General features: G+C 54.1%; 5 protein-coding genes across 5 annotated transcripts; 2 read left to right on the top strand and 3 right to left on the bottom strand.

Moving 5' to 3' along the window:
* Positions 1-15: 15 nt before the first annotated feature.
* Positions 16-1026, bottom strand: PMM1 (Phosphomannomutase 1; the record flags this gene model as incomplete). Its single annotated transcript, XM_062942000.1, has 3 exons — positions 16-323; positions 388-845; positions 919-1026. 3 exons carry the CDS (start codon positions 1024-1026, stop codon positions 71-73), a joined length of 819 nt encoding a protein of 272 aa, XP_062804917.1. The 3' UTR covers positions 16-70.
* A 947-nt stretch (positions 1027-1973) lies between these two features.
* QC764_107420 (uncharacterized protein) lies at positions 1974-5053 on the bottom strand (the record flags this gene model as incomplete). Its single annotated transcript, XM_062941999.1, has 2 exons — positions 1974-2304; positions 2373-5053. The coding sequence occupies 2 exons, from the start codon at positions 5051-5053 to the stop codon at positions 1974-1976; spliced, it is 3012 nt and encodes a 1003-aa protein (XP_062804916.1).
* Positions 5054-5920: 867 nt separating this feature from the next.
* Positions 5921-9315, top strand: QC764_107410 (uncharacterized protein). The gene is made up of 3 exons (XM_062941998.1): positions 5921-6311; positions 6370-8656; positions 8725-9315. The coding sequence occupies exons 1-3, from the start codon at positions 6223-6225 to the stop codon at positions 8977-8979; spliced, it is 2631 nt and encodes an 876-aa protein (XP_062804915.1). The 5' UTR covers positions 5921-6222; the 3' UTR covers positions 8980-9315.
* A 519-nt stretch (positions 9316-9834) lies between these two features.
* On the bottom strand, positions 9835-12138 carry QC764_107400 (uncharacterized protein; the record flags this gene model as incomplete). Its single annotated transcript, XM_062941997.1, has 3 exons — positions 10997-12138; positions 10782-10801; positions 9835-10000 (listed from the first exon to the last, which is right to left on the bottom strand). The coding sequence occupies exons 1-3, from the start codon at positions 11615-11617 to the stop codon at positions 9835-9837; spliced, it is 807 nt and encodes a 268-aa protein (XP_062804914.1). The 5' UTR covers positions 11618-12138.
* Positions 12139-13619: 1481 nt separating this feature from the next.
* Positions 13620-16292, top strand: QC764_107390 (uncharacterized protein). The gene is made up of 6 exons (XM_062941996.1): positions 13620-14267; positions 14335-14368; positions 14426-14611; positions 14664-14952; positions 15018-15764; positions 15824-16292. The coding sequence occupies exons 1-6, from the start codon at positions 14149-14151 to the stop codon at positions 16030-16032; spliced, it is 1584 nt and encodes a 527-aa protein (XP_062804913.1). The 5' UTR covers positions 13620-14148; the 3' UTR covers positions 16033-16292.
* Positions 16293-16347: the final 55 nt, after the last annotated feature.

Genomic DNA, 16347 nt, shown 5'->3' with positions numbered 1-16347 from the left:
CCCATTAAGCGCCTTGCCTGCTAAAACACCTTGTTTTTGACATCAAAGCGACCCCCTCCCCCCCAAACCTTCAAAGGTCGAACATCTCCTTCAACTCCCTAATCGTATCCTCGGGCCCCTTGACCGAGTGCCCAGTCGTCCTGGGATCCTCATAAATCTCGTAATCGTTCCCGCCAACCATGGTCTTGTCGCCAAAGAAGTGAATGGTGGTGTACTCGATCCCGCCCTCCTTCTTGGCGTCCTCCTCGAGGTGCTTGAGGCAGTAGGTCTTGTCCCAACCGGTGGGGAAGACGTCAAAGGAGATTTGACCGCCGATGGAGAACCTGTTTTTTTTTGCCATAAATCAGCAAACCCATTTCCCAATCATGTCAGGCCAATCATACGTACGTCAACCCCAAATGCCCAAACCTCTCCCTCAGCCTCTCCACCATCTCCCTCCTCACACCCCTCTCCTTGTCAAACCTCTCAAACTCCTGCCTCTCCTCATTGCTCGCGTTGCGCCCGATGGGGGAGATGTTGACCATCCCGTTCCTGAACTCGACGAACGTCCCCCTCTTGATGGGGATGTCGAGGTCGGCGATGTAGTGCAGGACAAACTTGACGAGGTCTTTGTAGTTGTCTTCGCCGATGTACTTGATGAAGGAGTTGGAGGGGAGGGGCTGGCCGAGCTTGAAGGCGGTGAGGCCGTTTTCGGAGAAGCAAAAGTCGAAGAGGGAGGTTACGGGCACGCGGAGAGGGTCGCCGAGCTGTTCTTGCTGCTTGGGGAGGTCGGAGCCGCCGACGAAGCCGATGGCGACTTTTTGGCGGAGTTGGGAGAGGAGGAGGAGGATTTCGGGGGAGGCGTCCTTTTAAGATTTTGACTGTTAGTTTTGACCTTGCTTCAGAGACTCAAGGGGGTTTGTGCGAATGGGGACTTACAAGACGGGCGGGCGTCAAGGTCCCGTCGACGTCAAAGAGGACGATGGTGTTCTTGATTGGGCGCTCGGCCAGGGGGGGGTAGGTTTGGATCTCGGATCTGGTGGCCATGGTTGCGGTTATATTTGTTTGTTGTCAAAGATTGTAGTTGAGAGAGCTCGAGAAAGGGGGAGTCGGGTTGTATAGATACTTGGCAAAGAGGCTCAACGGTTGGAAAGAGAGCTCTCTCTCTCCTTTTAAACTTCAAAATCGCGGTGAGCAAGCAACCAACCAAGCAAGCAACACAACGCGGCAGCAGCAGCAGCAACAGTCTAGCCCAAAACAAAAAGTCCCACGTTGCCAGACAGGGAAGCTCTGAAAGGTCCGATTGCCCCTCATCTCATTCTCTCCTGGCTCTGGCTCTCACTAAAACCCCACAGTTGGACCAATTGCGGGGAAGTTCCCGGGAGCGAAGGGAGCTTGAGACTTTCAGGGGTCAAACACCACACCTTGCACACACCTTGATGGACACACCCCACCATGTAAGTTTCACCTCAGCAACCTTGTCGTCGACACATCATATTGTAGTGTAGAGAACCCAGAAAGATACAAAATACACTCCATATACATTTCCTGTACACACCTATCAGCAAAACCCATATATCTGTCCTGTTCCAAAACACACCCAGCCTCATCCATCCCATCCCGTCTTTGTGATTCTCATATAGACATACGTAACGTACGTACACCACCTGTTGGTTGTTCCGTCTCGAACATCAGAATTAGACTTTCCTGAAGCCAGATATATTCTCTTTCCCCTTCCCATCTTGACACCTTTCCAAAACAACCAACCAAAAGACATTCCTCGTGCTCCATGCCTTTCACAAGCCCCCAAAAAACTACCACATCATACAAAAGGTAATATAAAAAAGGTAAAATTACCATCTGTGGCTGTGTGAACCTCTCTCTCCTGCCACGTAACCTGTCTCTATCCCTTCCCGCCACCACCACCACCACAATCTCAAACCAGTTGAACTCATTCCATCGTAATCATAGCTCATCACACCCAAAGTAATTTTTCACGACACATCCGCCCACACCCCCGTAAGTTCAACCACCAAATTGACCAGCGTGCTAACCGACCAAATGGCAATCAACACCCACCCAATCCTCCTCGTCATCATCCAGTTGTTCCCCGGCACCAAAATCAGCAGTACAATCAACGTCATCAGCACCGTCGCCGCCGAGATCATCAACGTGCCCCCGACCTGGATGTGATACGGCTTGTACTCAATCGGTCTGTGCGGGTGTTTCCTGTGGCGCTTGTTCGCCTTCGTGATCCCCATCCACGCACCCCCGATCCCTATCCCAAGCAGAATATTCAACATTGGACCTCCAAAGCATGCCGCCCTGTTGGTTTGTGCGAATTGTTAGCTTTTTTTGACTTGTGGTGATAATAACAATGACAGCAAACTTACAACGCCATAACCGGATACCCCAACCGAGCAACCGTCACATCAGCCACCAAATCCCCCAGCGAATTCCCCACCGCAAACACCGTCAACCCCAAGATCGCCTCCGAAATGTCCAGAATAACCCCAAACGCCTTCATCGCCCCCACCACCTCCCCTGCTATCGTCGAGATCCACGCTACACTAATCACGAACCCGAGAAAGCAGAGCAGAAAGTGGTATTTGGGTTTCGAATCCGGTGATGTCGTCAAAAGGAGTGCCGCCAGCAGACAGAGCGAGACCACCAGCGAGTACAACACAAGCATCAGAAGCGTCTTCGTCGGGTTCGCATAGTCCTCCATCGTGTTGGCCCACCCGATGAGGACAACAAACATTGGCCCTGTAAAAAGCTGGAGGGCGACAAGCCAGCGGTTCCATCCTGCTGGATGCTCCGATGCCGTGGTCACTCGGTCGGGTTCGAGGCTGACGGGTTTATTGACCTGTGGTGTGACCGGTGTAGAGTTGGGAAATTGCGGTTGTTGTTGGCGGTCAGAGCCAGAAACAAGCGTCGAGCTCGAGTCTGGTGGCTGCTGTAGTGACAACTGAGATGCCGATGGGCTTATCATCGACCGTGACGACACGGACTTGGTCCTTCGTCGGTATTCCTCCCATTCTGTCTCGGGTTCCGCAAGATTGGCTTCCATTACCGAGACGGGCACCGCAGTGTTCCCCGGCTGGCCGAACGGGGGAGAGTCCAAGAAATCCACTTCCGAGCTCTCGCCGTCGCCGGCATCCGTTTCGACGACCGGCAGTGTTGTGACGAGCAGAAAGATACTCGGTACCGATATCACACTGAGTATCTTGTCCCACCACGTCTTTTCCCTCCACCCCTGAAGTGTGGGAAACAAGGTTGCGAGAAGCACATGAGGAGGTGGTAGCACCGAGTAAGGCCACCATCTGACCGGTTTGGGCTCCTCTACGTGGTCAGGAAACCCAGAAATGGACTGACGGCGCATATCCAAAGAGTCTGAAAAGGGGAAAGCGGGTGGGTGTTCTGGTGAGGCTGGTGTGAGAAGGGCTGGAGACTCCATGAATCCGGGAAAAGGTGAGAGCGATGGTGACGAGTGACCGCTGGAAGTTCTGCTGTGTGATGGCGGTATTTGCAACTGCAAACGTGGAGAAGGCATGGGAGACTGCCCAGGCGATTGCTCTTCCCGCATCGCATGGTCGATGGCTGCTGTCAAAGAGCCTAATGGTGGTGCAAGCATGCCGTCAACGGTGTGGCTTGCTGAACTCATCCGGGTGCTCGGTCTGCCATGGGCAAACTCGGGCTGTGGAAGAGCATCGTTTGGTAGATTCAGGGGGTTGTTGCCGTGTGACAGCGCTCTTTCTCTCGAGTTTGTTGGTAGATGAGCCGGCAGGGTACTATTCCTGGGACGGCCACGAGGAAGTTCGGCAGTAGAGCTGGCCCGTTGGTGACCAGAGTTTGCTCGAGTAGGAAGGGGCCCCATATGCATATTTCTCGCTTTCTGTAGCGAGGACAATACAGATCGGAACTCCAACACACCGACGAGGCTAGGTCGAATAGGAGCAATAGTGGTGGTGTTGCTCCGAGTCCATCGAGGGCGATTTGCACGCATGCTGTTGGCCATCTCCGTCGCAACGTGCAATTCTCGATCTTCTTGATCTTCCGGTGACGGCGCGGCCGGGACCTCGACACCATCAACCTCGATTCGTGGAGCCCGCTCCAAGACACTGATATCGGCAACCTCCGGAGCACTGCTCGACCGGCCACCCACCGGTGCCGAATCATCTTCCGGCTCATCACGATACGGCTCGAACTCTTCTGTTCCCCTACCGGAAGGCCCGAAATAGTGCGTACGGGACGCAACATCTCGTAATCTTTGACGTCTCCTCCTAGCCGTAAACCAATGCCACCCAACAACAACCGCCACATAAAATAGGTAAAACCCAATCATGCACAAACACTCCCACAAGTGCAGCTCGCCATCCGCCAGACAAACCATCGTAAAGCTAATAGCCACGATGAAGAAGGCGATGTCCCGCACAAAGGTGCGCTTGCTGACCTTAAATTCCCGCACCAATGCCATGGAACCCGCCACAACGGCAGTAATGAAGCCAGCCGCTCCTATCAGCTCGCCAACGGCCATACTCCCGCTATTAGACCCCATGGCGGCAAAGGTGCTAAACACATCCGGAGAGCCATTTCCAAACGCGAGAAACGTAACCCCTGCCAAGCTCTCACTCAGACCCAGGACACTGGCGATGGTGCTGAGATTCACGCTGAAGAAGTCACTGGCGGCAATCCCGATAGTCGTAAATAGCAAACCAAGCCAGCTGGCAAGAATCGCAAAGGCGACGGGTTTCGCGCCGCCGAGGGTGCAGTAGTAAAACGACAAGTAATGGACGAGCCCGGCTTCATCGTCTTCGCAGTTGGCGAGGATGAAGGCGCATTGGTCCTCGGCGCTGTGCACCATGCGACAGTCGACGTTTTCCGCTCTCGCCACATTATCGTTGACATGTCGCGCGACAAGTTTCGAACTGCGCCGGTGTAGTTGTTGGCGACTGGCGATGTCTGATGCTGGCGAGAAGAGCGTATAATACGTCGTTATTATCGTGATAAGCAAGAAGGCCGTCACAACAGGGCGGGAGCTGTATCTGCTCCGCGTGCGGAGAGGAGGTGGCATTCTGTTCGTGATATCATGGCATTGCGCGGCAGCGGACTGAAAGAAATCGATGCGCCGATAATGGCGAAGCCGGCGTGCGGACCGTGGAGCTATATAAGTCTCACCGGGCGTACCGAATTGTTATTGTTTTGTCCCTTTTCCAAGAGCAGGTCGTAGCCGACGGTTGGGTAGCTGCTTGTTTCGTTAAGTATGAGATCATCCCTCTAGCGGTGCTCTCAGGTAGGAGCTGGCTTGGCACCGGGACGAGTTAGCGAACAAAACGGTCTGGGCCGCGTGGGCTTCAGCTCTCTTTGGTGGTACCTACAACAGCGGCGGTGGCGAAGACGCTGATTGGGTCCCAGCAATCAGCGGGTGTCGAGACCTTGGCAGTTTGAAACGGCATGCGTCGACGTGTGATATGGGTGCATCGTGAGGAGACTGAAGATGGGCAACATCATGCGGAAAAGAGACCTGATGATAGGCCAACTGGGATAAACACTACCTAGAGGCGCAACTAACTCGGTTGTTGACAGAAAATATGAGTGCACTGACAGAAGGATTGAGTTCAGGTCAGAGGTCGTGGACCAAAAGGCGCAAGAGCTTTGTCTCTTCGAAGTACGATGGAAGCATCATGATGAATATCAAGCGGGGGGACGTTGGCATAAAATCAACAGAGCACAGACAGCCACAACCGTCATTCCTTCAGAACAAATCCAACAGCCCTAATGCAACATGTCGTTACCTTTCAGTTGCAGCCATCCGCCCGCCCATCAAAGGAGCCGTCTGACCGCTTTGCTTTTGCACGTTGAATCTTCCCTCTCAAAACCCACACCCCCGGATTCCACCCAGCGATATACCCCACACTTCTATTCCTTATCAGCACGTGTTCCTCAATACGCACGAGCCACATCAGACCCGTTGCCAGCCAATCGCGCCGTCGCAATCGGTTTTGCCGTTCGAGGCCCAAAGTAAACAAACAGCACCGAGAAGGAGGGGGGTTTGTCGCCGCCAACAAATCAATCAATTGCCAAATTTGAAGCCGCCGAAACCATCAACGACAACCACCACCACCACCACCACCACCACGAACCGACGCCAGGAGCGCGACAACCTGTTTTTCTGATCGCCTTTTTGGAACAGATGATTCGACGACAATAACAGCGCACTCAGAGTTCAAAAATCAGTCCAAGATGCCTCGTGTATCAGCGGCGCACCGCAGAAGCGTGAGCCGGGTCCCCTCGGGGAACATGGCCGCCTCACCCTTCAAGTCGCCAGTGAAGTGCGTTTCACCTCCTTTATGCCCACCTCTCAACAGTCCCCTAACAACGCCACACCAGAATGCCCCTCAACGACGACGCCCAAGAAAAAGCCCAGCGCTCCCACGGCCGCAAAGCCCTCCACGAAGCCCACGTCAACCAGCTCCGTCAAGCCGCCACCGAAGGCGCCGCCCGCGCAACCACCCCCCGCCGCCAATCCCTCGCCCTCGTCGACCTCGACGGCGTAGACTCGCCCGACAACTCCCAATCCAACCCCCGCACTCCCAACAACAACCGCCGCCGCCGGCACAGCGGCAGGGAAAACTTCCTCGACGACGAAAACGACGTCGTGATCGGCGGCAAGGCCGTCACGCCCATGAAGCGGGTGCCCATCCTGGCCAACTTTGAGGAGTGGATGAAGATGGCGACCGACAACAAGATCAACGCGGCCAACTCGTGGAACTTTGCTTTGATCGACTACTTTCACGACATGAGCTTGCTGAAGGAGGGGGATGGGGTTAATTTCCAAAAGGCGAGCTGCACGCTGGACGGGTGTGTCAAGATTTACACCAGCAGGGTGGACAGTGTGGCGACCGAGACGGGCAAGTTGCTGAGCGGGTTGGCGGATAGTAGGGATAGCAAGAGGAAGAAGGGGGAGGAGGAGGAGGATGAGGAGGAGGATGAGGTGGATGAGGATGGGAATGTTAGGAAGAAGGCCAAGAAGAAGACGCAGCGGTCGTCTGAGGCGACGCTGGCGCCGTCGTTTGCTTCGTTGCAGTTGAAGAAGTTTGAGCTGGAGTTTGCGGTGGATCCGCTTTTCAAGAAGGCGTCGGCGGATTTTGATGAGGGGGGTGCGAAGGGGTTGTTGTTGAATCATTTGATGATTGATTCGCAGGGGAGGATTGTGTTTGATAGTAGTGACGATGCGAATGATGCCTCGACTTCGAGGACGAGGAAGAAGAAGGCGCAGGAGGGAGGGGTGGAAGGGGAAGAGGACGAGGGTATGGATGGGTCGATGCAGGATCAGGAAGACACGGAAATGCCCGAGGAGGAGGACGAGGGGGATATTGAGATTGATGTTGTCGGGCTTGGGCAGAGGTTCTTCCCGGACCTGAGCCGGTTGGATGAGATGGATGTGTGTCCTTCGCTCAAGGAGTTTGATCTTGGCGATCCTTCTGGTTCGCTTGACATCCCCTTCCTTAGAGCGCCGGAGGATTGGCGAGACCAGGAGAAGGAGAAGACCCCCGGGGCTGGCAACAAGTCTGAGATGTACATCGACGACGAGAACCCCCTCGGCTTTGACGACTTTGACGGCCTCGGCACCTTCGATCTCGGCGGCGATGTAGCCTTCGGCGAGGGCGGTGAAGCCTGGGCTCGTGAAGCTGCTCTCGAACCCCAAATGATGCGTGTCTTTGACGCCGGCCTCGGTTTGGGCAACGACGGCGGGGAAGCAGAAGGTGAAGGCGACGCGGTCGACCTCATGGACACGGCCAACCCAGACTACGTCATCTCCATGACCCACGCCCAAAAAGCCGACAAGGTCCACGAGGACATCCTCAGCTACTTTGACCAAGCCCTCCAAAAGAACTGGTCCAACGCCGAGCACTGGCGCATCCGCAAGATTAAGGACAACAACAAGACCACCGAACCTGCCAAGCAGCGCAAGGAGAAGCAGCCTTTTGAAATCGACTTTGCCTCGCCCTTGGACCCCGCCATCGCAGACGCGATTTACACCTCTGCGACGTCAAACACGACCATTTCCATGGCGAAGAAGGACTGGAAGTCAAAGACGCGGAACCTGCTGCCGGACGACAAGCACTTCAACAGCAAGCAGCTCTTGTCCTTGTTCCTCAAGCCCAAGGCCCGCCTCCACAGCAGGAAGAAGCTCACCTCGGGCCATCACGACGCCGTGTCCGCCCGCCGAGCGGAAGCCTTGGACAGCAACGGGCCGGTGGAGCTTAACGAGGCGTTTTGGGCTTCGCAAAAGGCGCCGGAGAGCAACCCGCTCTCGGATGATTTACCGCAGGGAGACTACGATGCGAACTTCTTCCAGGATGACGGGCTGCCTTTTGCGGGTGGGGATGCGGATGATGACGACATGGATGATGAGTTTGCGGATGCGAGGGAGCACTTCTCTCCGGACTTGCCGTTGGGGAACCAGGGGGGCATGACGGAGGTAGGCATGACGGGGGCGTTTGGGGGGATGACGGTGACGAACCCGGCGGATCTGGCGTTTGGGACGATGCTGGTCACGCAGTCGAGGAGGGTGAGGCCCGAGTATGTCCAGTATGCGAGGGTGGCGAAGAAGGTGGATGTGAGGAGGTTGAAGGAGGAGATTTGGAAGGGGATGGGGTTGGAGAAGTTGGAGGTATGTACCGGTCGCCCACATACTGTTGGGGGTTGTATGATGATAATGATGCTAATGATACGTGACAGGAGGCACCACCCCCTGCCCCTACACCTGGGAGCCCCACGCCGGAGGATCCAGAGTTGAAGTTCACCGATGTGATGAACGGGCTGCAGAGGGTGTACCCCAAGCCGGTGATGGATGACATCTCGACGAGTTACTGCTTTATCTGTCTGTTGCATTTGGCGAACGAGAAGGGGTTGGTGATTAGCAAGACGGAGGGGCTGGAGGAGTTGACGATTAGGAAGGACTGGGGGGCAGAGATTTCGATTGGCGGGGAGTAGAGAGTGTGTTGTGTATTATGTGGGAGAGGGAGCGTATGTTTTGCCATGTTGACCTGGTTGTGGGAAAGCAATCGGTGAAATGGTAGAGTGAGAAACAAAAGAAGGTGGTGGGGTGATAAAGCATGGGAGTAAATGTTGGGTACCTAGCTTGATGGATGGTTTGCTGGGGGTTTGGTGTGTATGGAGTTTGTTACGATAATGACTATTTTCCATTGTTATGTTCATTCTCGTTTTGTTCCAACTTGGTGTGTTGGAGAATAATCAGCAATGCTGTCATCTTGCACTTATAAGTGGGAGATGGCTTGTGTGCGATACAATTTCTCAACTTTGCCCGTCCTGGAACGATGCTCGCTTCGAAACCTTTTATTCCTCTATGATTGTTGGCGAATCAGCTCTCATCCTCATGTTTTCTTCTGTGGATAGATGTGTTCCTCATGTCCGCCGTAGTTGCTAATGTCGCCATCTAGAATATGACGTCGTCGTGATGAAATAAAAGTGACATGCTGTGTTCTTTATCAGCCAGGCGTGTAGTTCCATTTAGATATGGCTTCCCCGCAGCTCAACTGGCAAGGCTTATACGCAAAAAACCCAATGCTCAAGGGGTTTGGCCCCAGTCTCTCTATGAAACAGGTCAGTCCAAAATAACCCGCAACCAGACTTGCTTTCTCAGTACTGTTAAAGCACTGGGAAAGAAACAAGGGTGTTCGAAAGTGTTATAACAGGTTGCCTCTAGGAAGTAAGCATACAACAGCATGTATAGGCTCGCATGTACTGTGGCAACTGCCGTCTATCGTCTTCATCTCGTCTCATCTAGTCATACCCATCGTAAATCGTCCCTACCACCCATGCCGTCTATCACTTCTTGCCGTCGACCTCCCCGTTGCTCTTCTTGTCGGCCTTGGTGGAGTCCTCCCCCTCCTCCAGGTCGTCAATGTTGACCCCCAGCGAGGCCAAAATCTCATCCAACTTGCTTTCTAACTTGGTCAGGTCGTTCTCCAACGCCGTGGCAGTCTGCTCGCCCCTGTTTGTTTTCATGTTGATCAGCGGGCTGCAACCTAACACAATCATCTGGTTCACGATCTGTGCTCTGCGGGACCACCGTCCAGATCGGGCGATATGCCATAGTAAAGACTGATCTCGTCGTCCTTGAACTGTGGTTTCTCTTCCTCCCTCGTGGCCAGGAGTTGGACTGGAGTGCCGAAGCTTTTCGGATGTAAAGAGCGGATGTGGACAAATTCCTGTAGGGTGATACCTAGGTAGGAAGGGGGCCGGATCTCAGCCCGCCGCGTCATTCACACGGCAACCATTGCGACGGGTGGACCATGCAGTATTTGGGCCCGACCACAACAGATCAGCCAGGTCAGCAGATTCTAGCGTCGAGGGACATCTCAGACCGCTGCACGAAGGGTCCTTCCTCCCTGCAGTCGGGCTGTCGGTTGACAGAACCTTCTGAGCATTCTACCCAACCAGAGGGCAGGGGAAACTATCCGTAGAAAGCTAAGCTGTGACTCGGAAGCGTGTCCTGCTGACTTCAGACAGGGCTGCCGGAATCTCTGATCTTTCTCCTCTTTGAGGAGCGGTGTATACGTAGAAAACCACAGATATGTTGGCCAAAGGGAGCGGCATGCAGGGAGCAATGTTAAAACCCTATTCGTAAAGGGTAAGGCGGCAAAGAGACCCTGGAGATCTCATGCCATGTGGATATGCGATTTGCCAACGCCCACGCAGGGCCGAGCCGGGATGCTACGGGAGTTGCCTTGAACATTCGAAGAAAACACCGAGAAATGAAAGCCGCATCATACCTAGCAAGATCTTTTAGGGCCTGGACCGCAACGGCAAGAGACAGGACGTCAGCAAAAAGCGTCCGGCTGGAGACGAGGTATGAATACCGGAAAAGGTACGGAGATAGAACGAATGGCATTGCCGGTATCGAAAGCTATACCGGCACCTCCACCAGCCCAGCAACTATGCTTTGCTTGCATGGCATCGCCTATATGTCGTGGGACAGATCGCTTACCTGCGCCAAGTTCTCACCAACCGACGCTGAGGGGAGCGGCGACGACGACGACGAAGATGACGAATTCTCATTCCGAGGCGGCTCCGTCTCGGAGGCACCGTTCTCGGGTGGGGAGTTCGGCGACGCCATGTTCGGTATTGATATCAGGAAATTGTAGAGTGAGTGAGTTTTGGTAAGAAAGAAACAAAGGCCGACGCCGCGATATCCACCGAAAAATGGCCGCGAGGTTTGTGATGGTCCAAAGTTCAATAGCGCAGCAGCTGGAACAGCGGTTCCGTAGTCGGTGCTGCCGATGTGCCCTGTTGAAACCGCAAATGCTTGACACCAACAGACTCCTCTCAGACAAACGTACGATTTTTGCAGCAAGGCTATGGCGTTTTGGGCGATGACTGGGTGTCGAGCGCTTTTGCGACAGCTCCCCACAAGGCTTGGCTCAGCGGAGGTGTGTTGTTGGAGCTTGGCTTTGCCTTTTGTCTGTGGGTGCTGGCCGTAGCCTCGTAAACCGCACTTGTCCTCAACAGTCCACGTGCCGGAGTTGAATTTGACAGAGGGGGGGACACGATCCAGCAGGTTCAGACGGCAGGTAGGTATGTACTCCGTATGGTCCGGAGTTGTTCGCATTCGGCTCAAGATGAAGATGTTGGGTTAGGATGGGATGGAATTTGTCGACTTGCAGGTTCCTCTGGGAATATCGTGCCGAGAACAGACCCTTGTTTGTGACGTGACTTGCGGGGACTGGGAGGAGAAGGGCGGAGACGTTTAAACGTTCTAGACCCTTGATCGATTTCCAGGAATCTGGACTGCAGAGCTCCCTGTTCATCAGTTGGCTTGTGCGGGCCACTCCATCAACCCCACCATCGATCAGACGACAGCCATCTTGAAGCCTTGCGACCCATGGCCTGATTGCGAACCGAATTGTCCTATGCTGGAATTGGAAATCCCATTGGAACGGCACTTCCCAACGGCGCCAATGACTGGGAATCTCCCATTTGGGTCTTTTAGGGCAATTAGGCCCTTTTGCAGATCGGATTTCTCTCCGAGAAGTCAACATTGCCCATTTTGACTCGACCCGGATTTTGCCCATTACGAGCCTTGAACATGACACATACAGAGTGGGTGTGGCATCGCATAATGTGCAAAAGATTCGATCGCGGGGCAAAATGTCGATGGTTGACATTATCAGGAATAATTGTGCCTGCTGGCTATCTACCCTATGCCCCTCCATGCGAATAGTTTATTGCTACTTCGTAGGCCAACGGTATTTTCCGCCAACTATCGTGTCTTTACTTTGGTAGCAGCTGATCACAATTAGGAACCTCGGGTCAGCGAATAGAAGGAAAAAAACATACCGTCGGTCCCGTCGCAGCTGGGACCAGAAGGGGGTGTGTTCCCTTTCTGAGAAACAACTGAGCGGGTTGTGAATCACTGCTTGCTACTGGCTGGTGGTGCCTGCCACCCTGCCGTGAGTCCGTGACGGCCCTCCCACGCCAGCTTGGGAAAGCGGCGGGCGGGCGACTTCTGATTGGTGGGGAGCCCTGCTGATCCATCATTATCGTACGTTTTTTTTTCATGTGCCTCATGGTGTCGATTAGGATCGAGATCCCCCTTGCTCGCTTCCCCCTCCAAGTGCCCTTCCGTTGTCCGACGCCCCGACTGAGTTTGGAGTTTGCCATGTCGCTTTGGTTGGTCGTCATCATGGCATTCATATCAACTACGGTTAACGCGAAATGGCCAACAATACGAGCACCACAACGAGATTGCCCTGCCGCCCATGGGCCGTTTTCGTTGAGATCTCGATCAAACAGCCTGTCGACCAATCGCACCGGTGTTACTTTGCCATCTTTGAAGAAGAATGCCCATGACCGAACTTATGATCCGTAGATCGGGCCATCTCCCACAAGGGTACCGCCGGCTGCTGCTGGCCGCCACTGAAGCCGAATGTTAGACAGTGACAGGTGGTAAACTGCTGTTTCTGCTGCTGCTGGATGTTGCTGCTGCTGGAGGTCGAACATCAGTGGAGAAAGGCGCTGTGCTGCAGACATGGCGCCCTCGCATCCGGTGCTGATTGTAACTGTACTTTTCTGGCAGGGGAAGAGAAGCTCCAAGACAGCGTAACAATTATCGCCAAAATTCAGACGTCCATAGTGTACGGCGGTACCCAGCACAGGCGGTCCTTTCCCGAGGAGGCTAGACGAGTACCTAGGAACTTGACCCGCTGTCCACAAATCAGCCAATTTTGGGAGCCACGCACTGGGATTGATTGCCTCGACTTTTAACGTACATACATATGTACTGCTTGTACTATATTGATCCCCATGTCGCTGACACCGCAATTCTCTTGCCCGCCAGATAATTAACCTGCGCACTCCATTTCCTGCTTTTCAGCCAAAGTCCAGGCCCAAGCACAGATCGAAGCCGATTTTTTTAATCCCACGCCCAGCATTCCGCAGCGAGACACCGACGACGGGTACCTCTATACTAGGCATAACCCATTCGAGCAAACACCCCCTGACATCCCCCGAGCTCCCTGCACCGGCTCCGGTTCCGTGGTCTGTCTGTATTCTGTAAGTACCCTGTGCCCTCCCAGCGAGCAGACACACTTGTACACCCTTCCACTTCCATACCGATTTCGTCCCACGTCAACCAGCTCCTGTCTCTCCTCCAATTCAGCATGTCATCGAGATCTTGACCTCTACCCCACCCCCAATAGCCACCGCTGCCCTTCAAGAATGCCATGTTTGCTGTGAATCCCGTCTAACATTCCCATTGAGACTTCACCACGGGAAGCACCCCAGCCAGCAACACTTGCCGTGCAGCAACAGCCCGATCGCGAGTTTCGGGGCTCCCACTCATAAGAACCCACCGGCCAGCGAAGCTCGATTCCTCTCGACCACCATCCCTTGACATACAGTCCCCTTCCAGTCCACTGTGTTGTTTTTGTCCACGCCTACCGAAGCTCCGAGAGCGCACCACCACGACCCCGTCCCATAGCTTCAGCTTACACAGCCGAGCCGCGTTCTCCAGGCCCGCTCTGATTCGAGAGCCCAAGGCACGGGACGAAAGAACCTAGACAACTTCGAGTCCAAATAAACAAACACGCCTGTTACACCGCGAACCAGCACCATACCTCAGCAGTACACGAGCGAGGCTGAATGACGCAACTACTGTCGACCGTTTTTGGAGAGCTGGGCCTTGCCCAGTACTTGGATGCGTTCCTCGAGCAAGGGTTTGACACATGGGAAACCATTTTGGATATTACCGAGTCCGATCTGTATGTTTACACTTGGACAGAGAAAAGGTTAAAGAGAGACAATGCTGACATGAAGCTCTGCGAATAGCGACACGTTAGGAGTGAAGTTGGGTCATAGAAGGGTATGAGGCGCCAAATCTAGGTGGAAACTTGTCAAGTGGCTAACGTTTTGCGGAAAGAAACTTCAAAGACGGATTGCGAATACAAGGGGCATTGCGCCGGATGCTTCTCTCGTCTCGCCCACCCAGCCAAGCATTGAAGAACTGAGACTTCAAGACGCGCAGAGGCCGGATGCCTCCAGGCAAGATGCCCGGGACGCAGGTGTCCTTGTGGTCACCAAACGGAAATACCGTCGTCATCCCAAGGTTTGTACTCGCTCAAGTGCCTTGGTAGAGCGACAATGCTGACGCTACCTAGCCTGACGAAAATGCGCCAGAGCGGCCGCCCTCGGCTTACGTGCTCTTCTCAAACAAGATGCGCGAGGAGCTGAAGGGTCGAAATTTATCATTCACCGAGATCGCCAAACTTGTTGGCGAGAACTGGCAAAGCCTCAATGCTTCTGAAAAGGAGCCCTATGAGTCCCAAGCGCAGGCGATCAAGGAGAGGTACCTAAGCGATCTTGCCGAGTACAAAAAAACTCCCGAGTACAAGAAGTACATGCTGTACCTGCAAGAATTCAAAGCCAAGCATGGCTCTCCCCCTCAAGGTATGTTGCGCAAGTATTTGCAGTTGGGCCAGCTCCGACCATGATCTGATATTCGGGTTACTTAGATAAGGATACAGGGAAAAGGATGAAAATGTCTGATGGTGAAGGCTCCAACCGCACGAGCCCCCCAAGGACTGATCAACATCGCTCCAGCAGAAGCGGCAGCCAAGAGGACAGCCGCAGAAGCAGCGAACCCCCAGCAAGCCGGGGACAGAGGCTTGGATCAATCGTGTCGATGAGCGAATCTCAGTACTCGACTGCCACAACCCCTGGAGCTTCTCACGCCTCGCCAAGAGACGAGCCGATACACTCGCCCACGATCAGCAAAACCGAGCGCCACGAACGATCCCCCGCGCTCAACTCGATGGAGGCACCGAGTCAACGAACCCAAAATTGGAGGGACGAGCCACCCAACATGCAGAGGCACCTCCCATCCTTGTCGGACGTTTTCGAAGGTCAGAGATTTCCAGGTGGAATGCACTCGGTCGAGATGAATGGGTATCGGTTCCCGCGCGAGCCTCTACCAAGCCCAAACGGCCACCCAGGCCGCATCGAGGGTGGCGATAGCCGGCCACCAACCCTCAAGAGCGAGCAGTCGACGTCTGGGAGCACATCCTCGGGCTCGCCTTTTGGCCAGCCAAGAACGCCAGTCGATGGCCAGCTGCCAATACACGCGCTGCTGACATCGAAACCAGACCATTTCGATCTCAGCCAGCAGCAACACCAACAGTACCCCCTACAGCAACGACCGCCACATATCTTTCAGGGTGGTCCATACCCCAGTGGTGCCGGTACTTTGCCAGCAATTAATGGTGCGCCTCCCATCCATCCAAAGATCGGAAAAATACTGACATGGATGCCAATGCCAAAGGTTATGCCAGGCCCGTCCTTTCGCAACCGCCAGTAACCGCACATTCCTCCAGCGTGGGTTACCCCTCGCTAGCATCAGCTCAAGCACCAGCTCATCCTCGACAGGCCAGACATCCCCATCCCCAAGCTGGGAACCCAGATGCCGCCAGACTCGACGGTATGAGCGCGTTACTGCAAGCCGGCGAGATTGTCAACCGTCGAGCCCAATAGAAAAGGGGTCACCTCTCGCTGTTGAGACGTTTCTTTTTGGTTTATATTGGTTGCATTATACCCTTGGGTGGCATGTGGCGGGCAACACGCACCTGCTAATTTGGACCACTATATATTACCATGTATTTGGGATTTTTTTCGACTGGGTATCTCAAGTACGGCATTTTTGAGATGGGACCCGTACACAGCGATGACGATTTTGTACATACATCTCATTTTCTTTTCCAGAACAAAAAGGGCAATGTTAATGAAACTGGGACAATTCGTCATGTGTTTTCTATTGGCTTGTACATCAGGCTTATGGGCGTACAATAT

This window comes from Podospora pseudoanserina, chromosome 1, assembly GCF_035222485.1.
Source record: "Podospora pseudoanserina strain CBS 124.78 chromosome 1, whole genome shotgun sequence".
Classification (NCBI taxonomy): Eukaryota; Fungi; Ascomycota; class Sordariomycetes; order Sordariales; family Podosporaceae; genus Podospora; species Podospora pseudoanserina.
This window is presented reverse-complemented; position numbering and strand designations above follow the sequence as displayed.

Coding starts and splice junctions, on each gene's coding strand:
- QC764_107390 (XM_062941996.1), top strand. CDS start 14,149: ATGACGCAACTACTGTCGACCGTTTTTGGAGAGCTGGGCCTTGCCCAG. Junction 14,369..14,425: donor TGAAGTTGGGTCATAGAAGG/GTATGAGGCGCC, acceptor TTTTGCGGAAAG/AAACTTCAAAGACGGATTGC. Junction 15,765..15,823: donor TACTTTGCCAGCAATTAATG/GTGCGCCTCCCA, acceptor CCAATGCCAAAG/GTTATGCCAGGCCCGTCCTT.
- QC764_107410 (XM_062941998.1), top strand. CDS start 6,223: ATGCCTCGTGTATCAGCGGCGCACCGCAGAAGCGTGAGCCGGGTCCCC. Junction 6,312..6,369: donor CCCTTCAAGTCGCCAGTGAA/GTGCGTTTCACC, acceptor ACGCCACACCAG/AATGCCCCTCAACGACGACG. Junction 8,657..8,724: donor TGGGGTTGGAGAAGTTGGAG/GTATGTACCGGT, acceptor GATACGTGACAG/GAGGCACCACCCCCTGCCCC.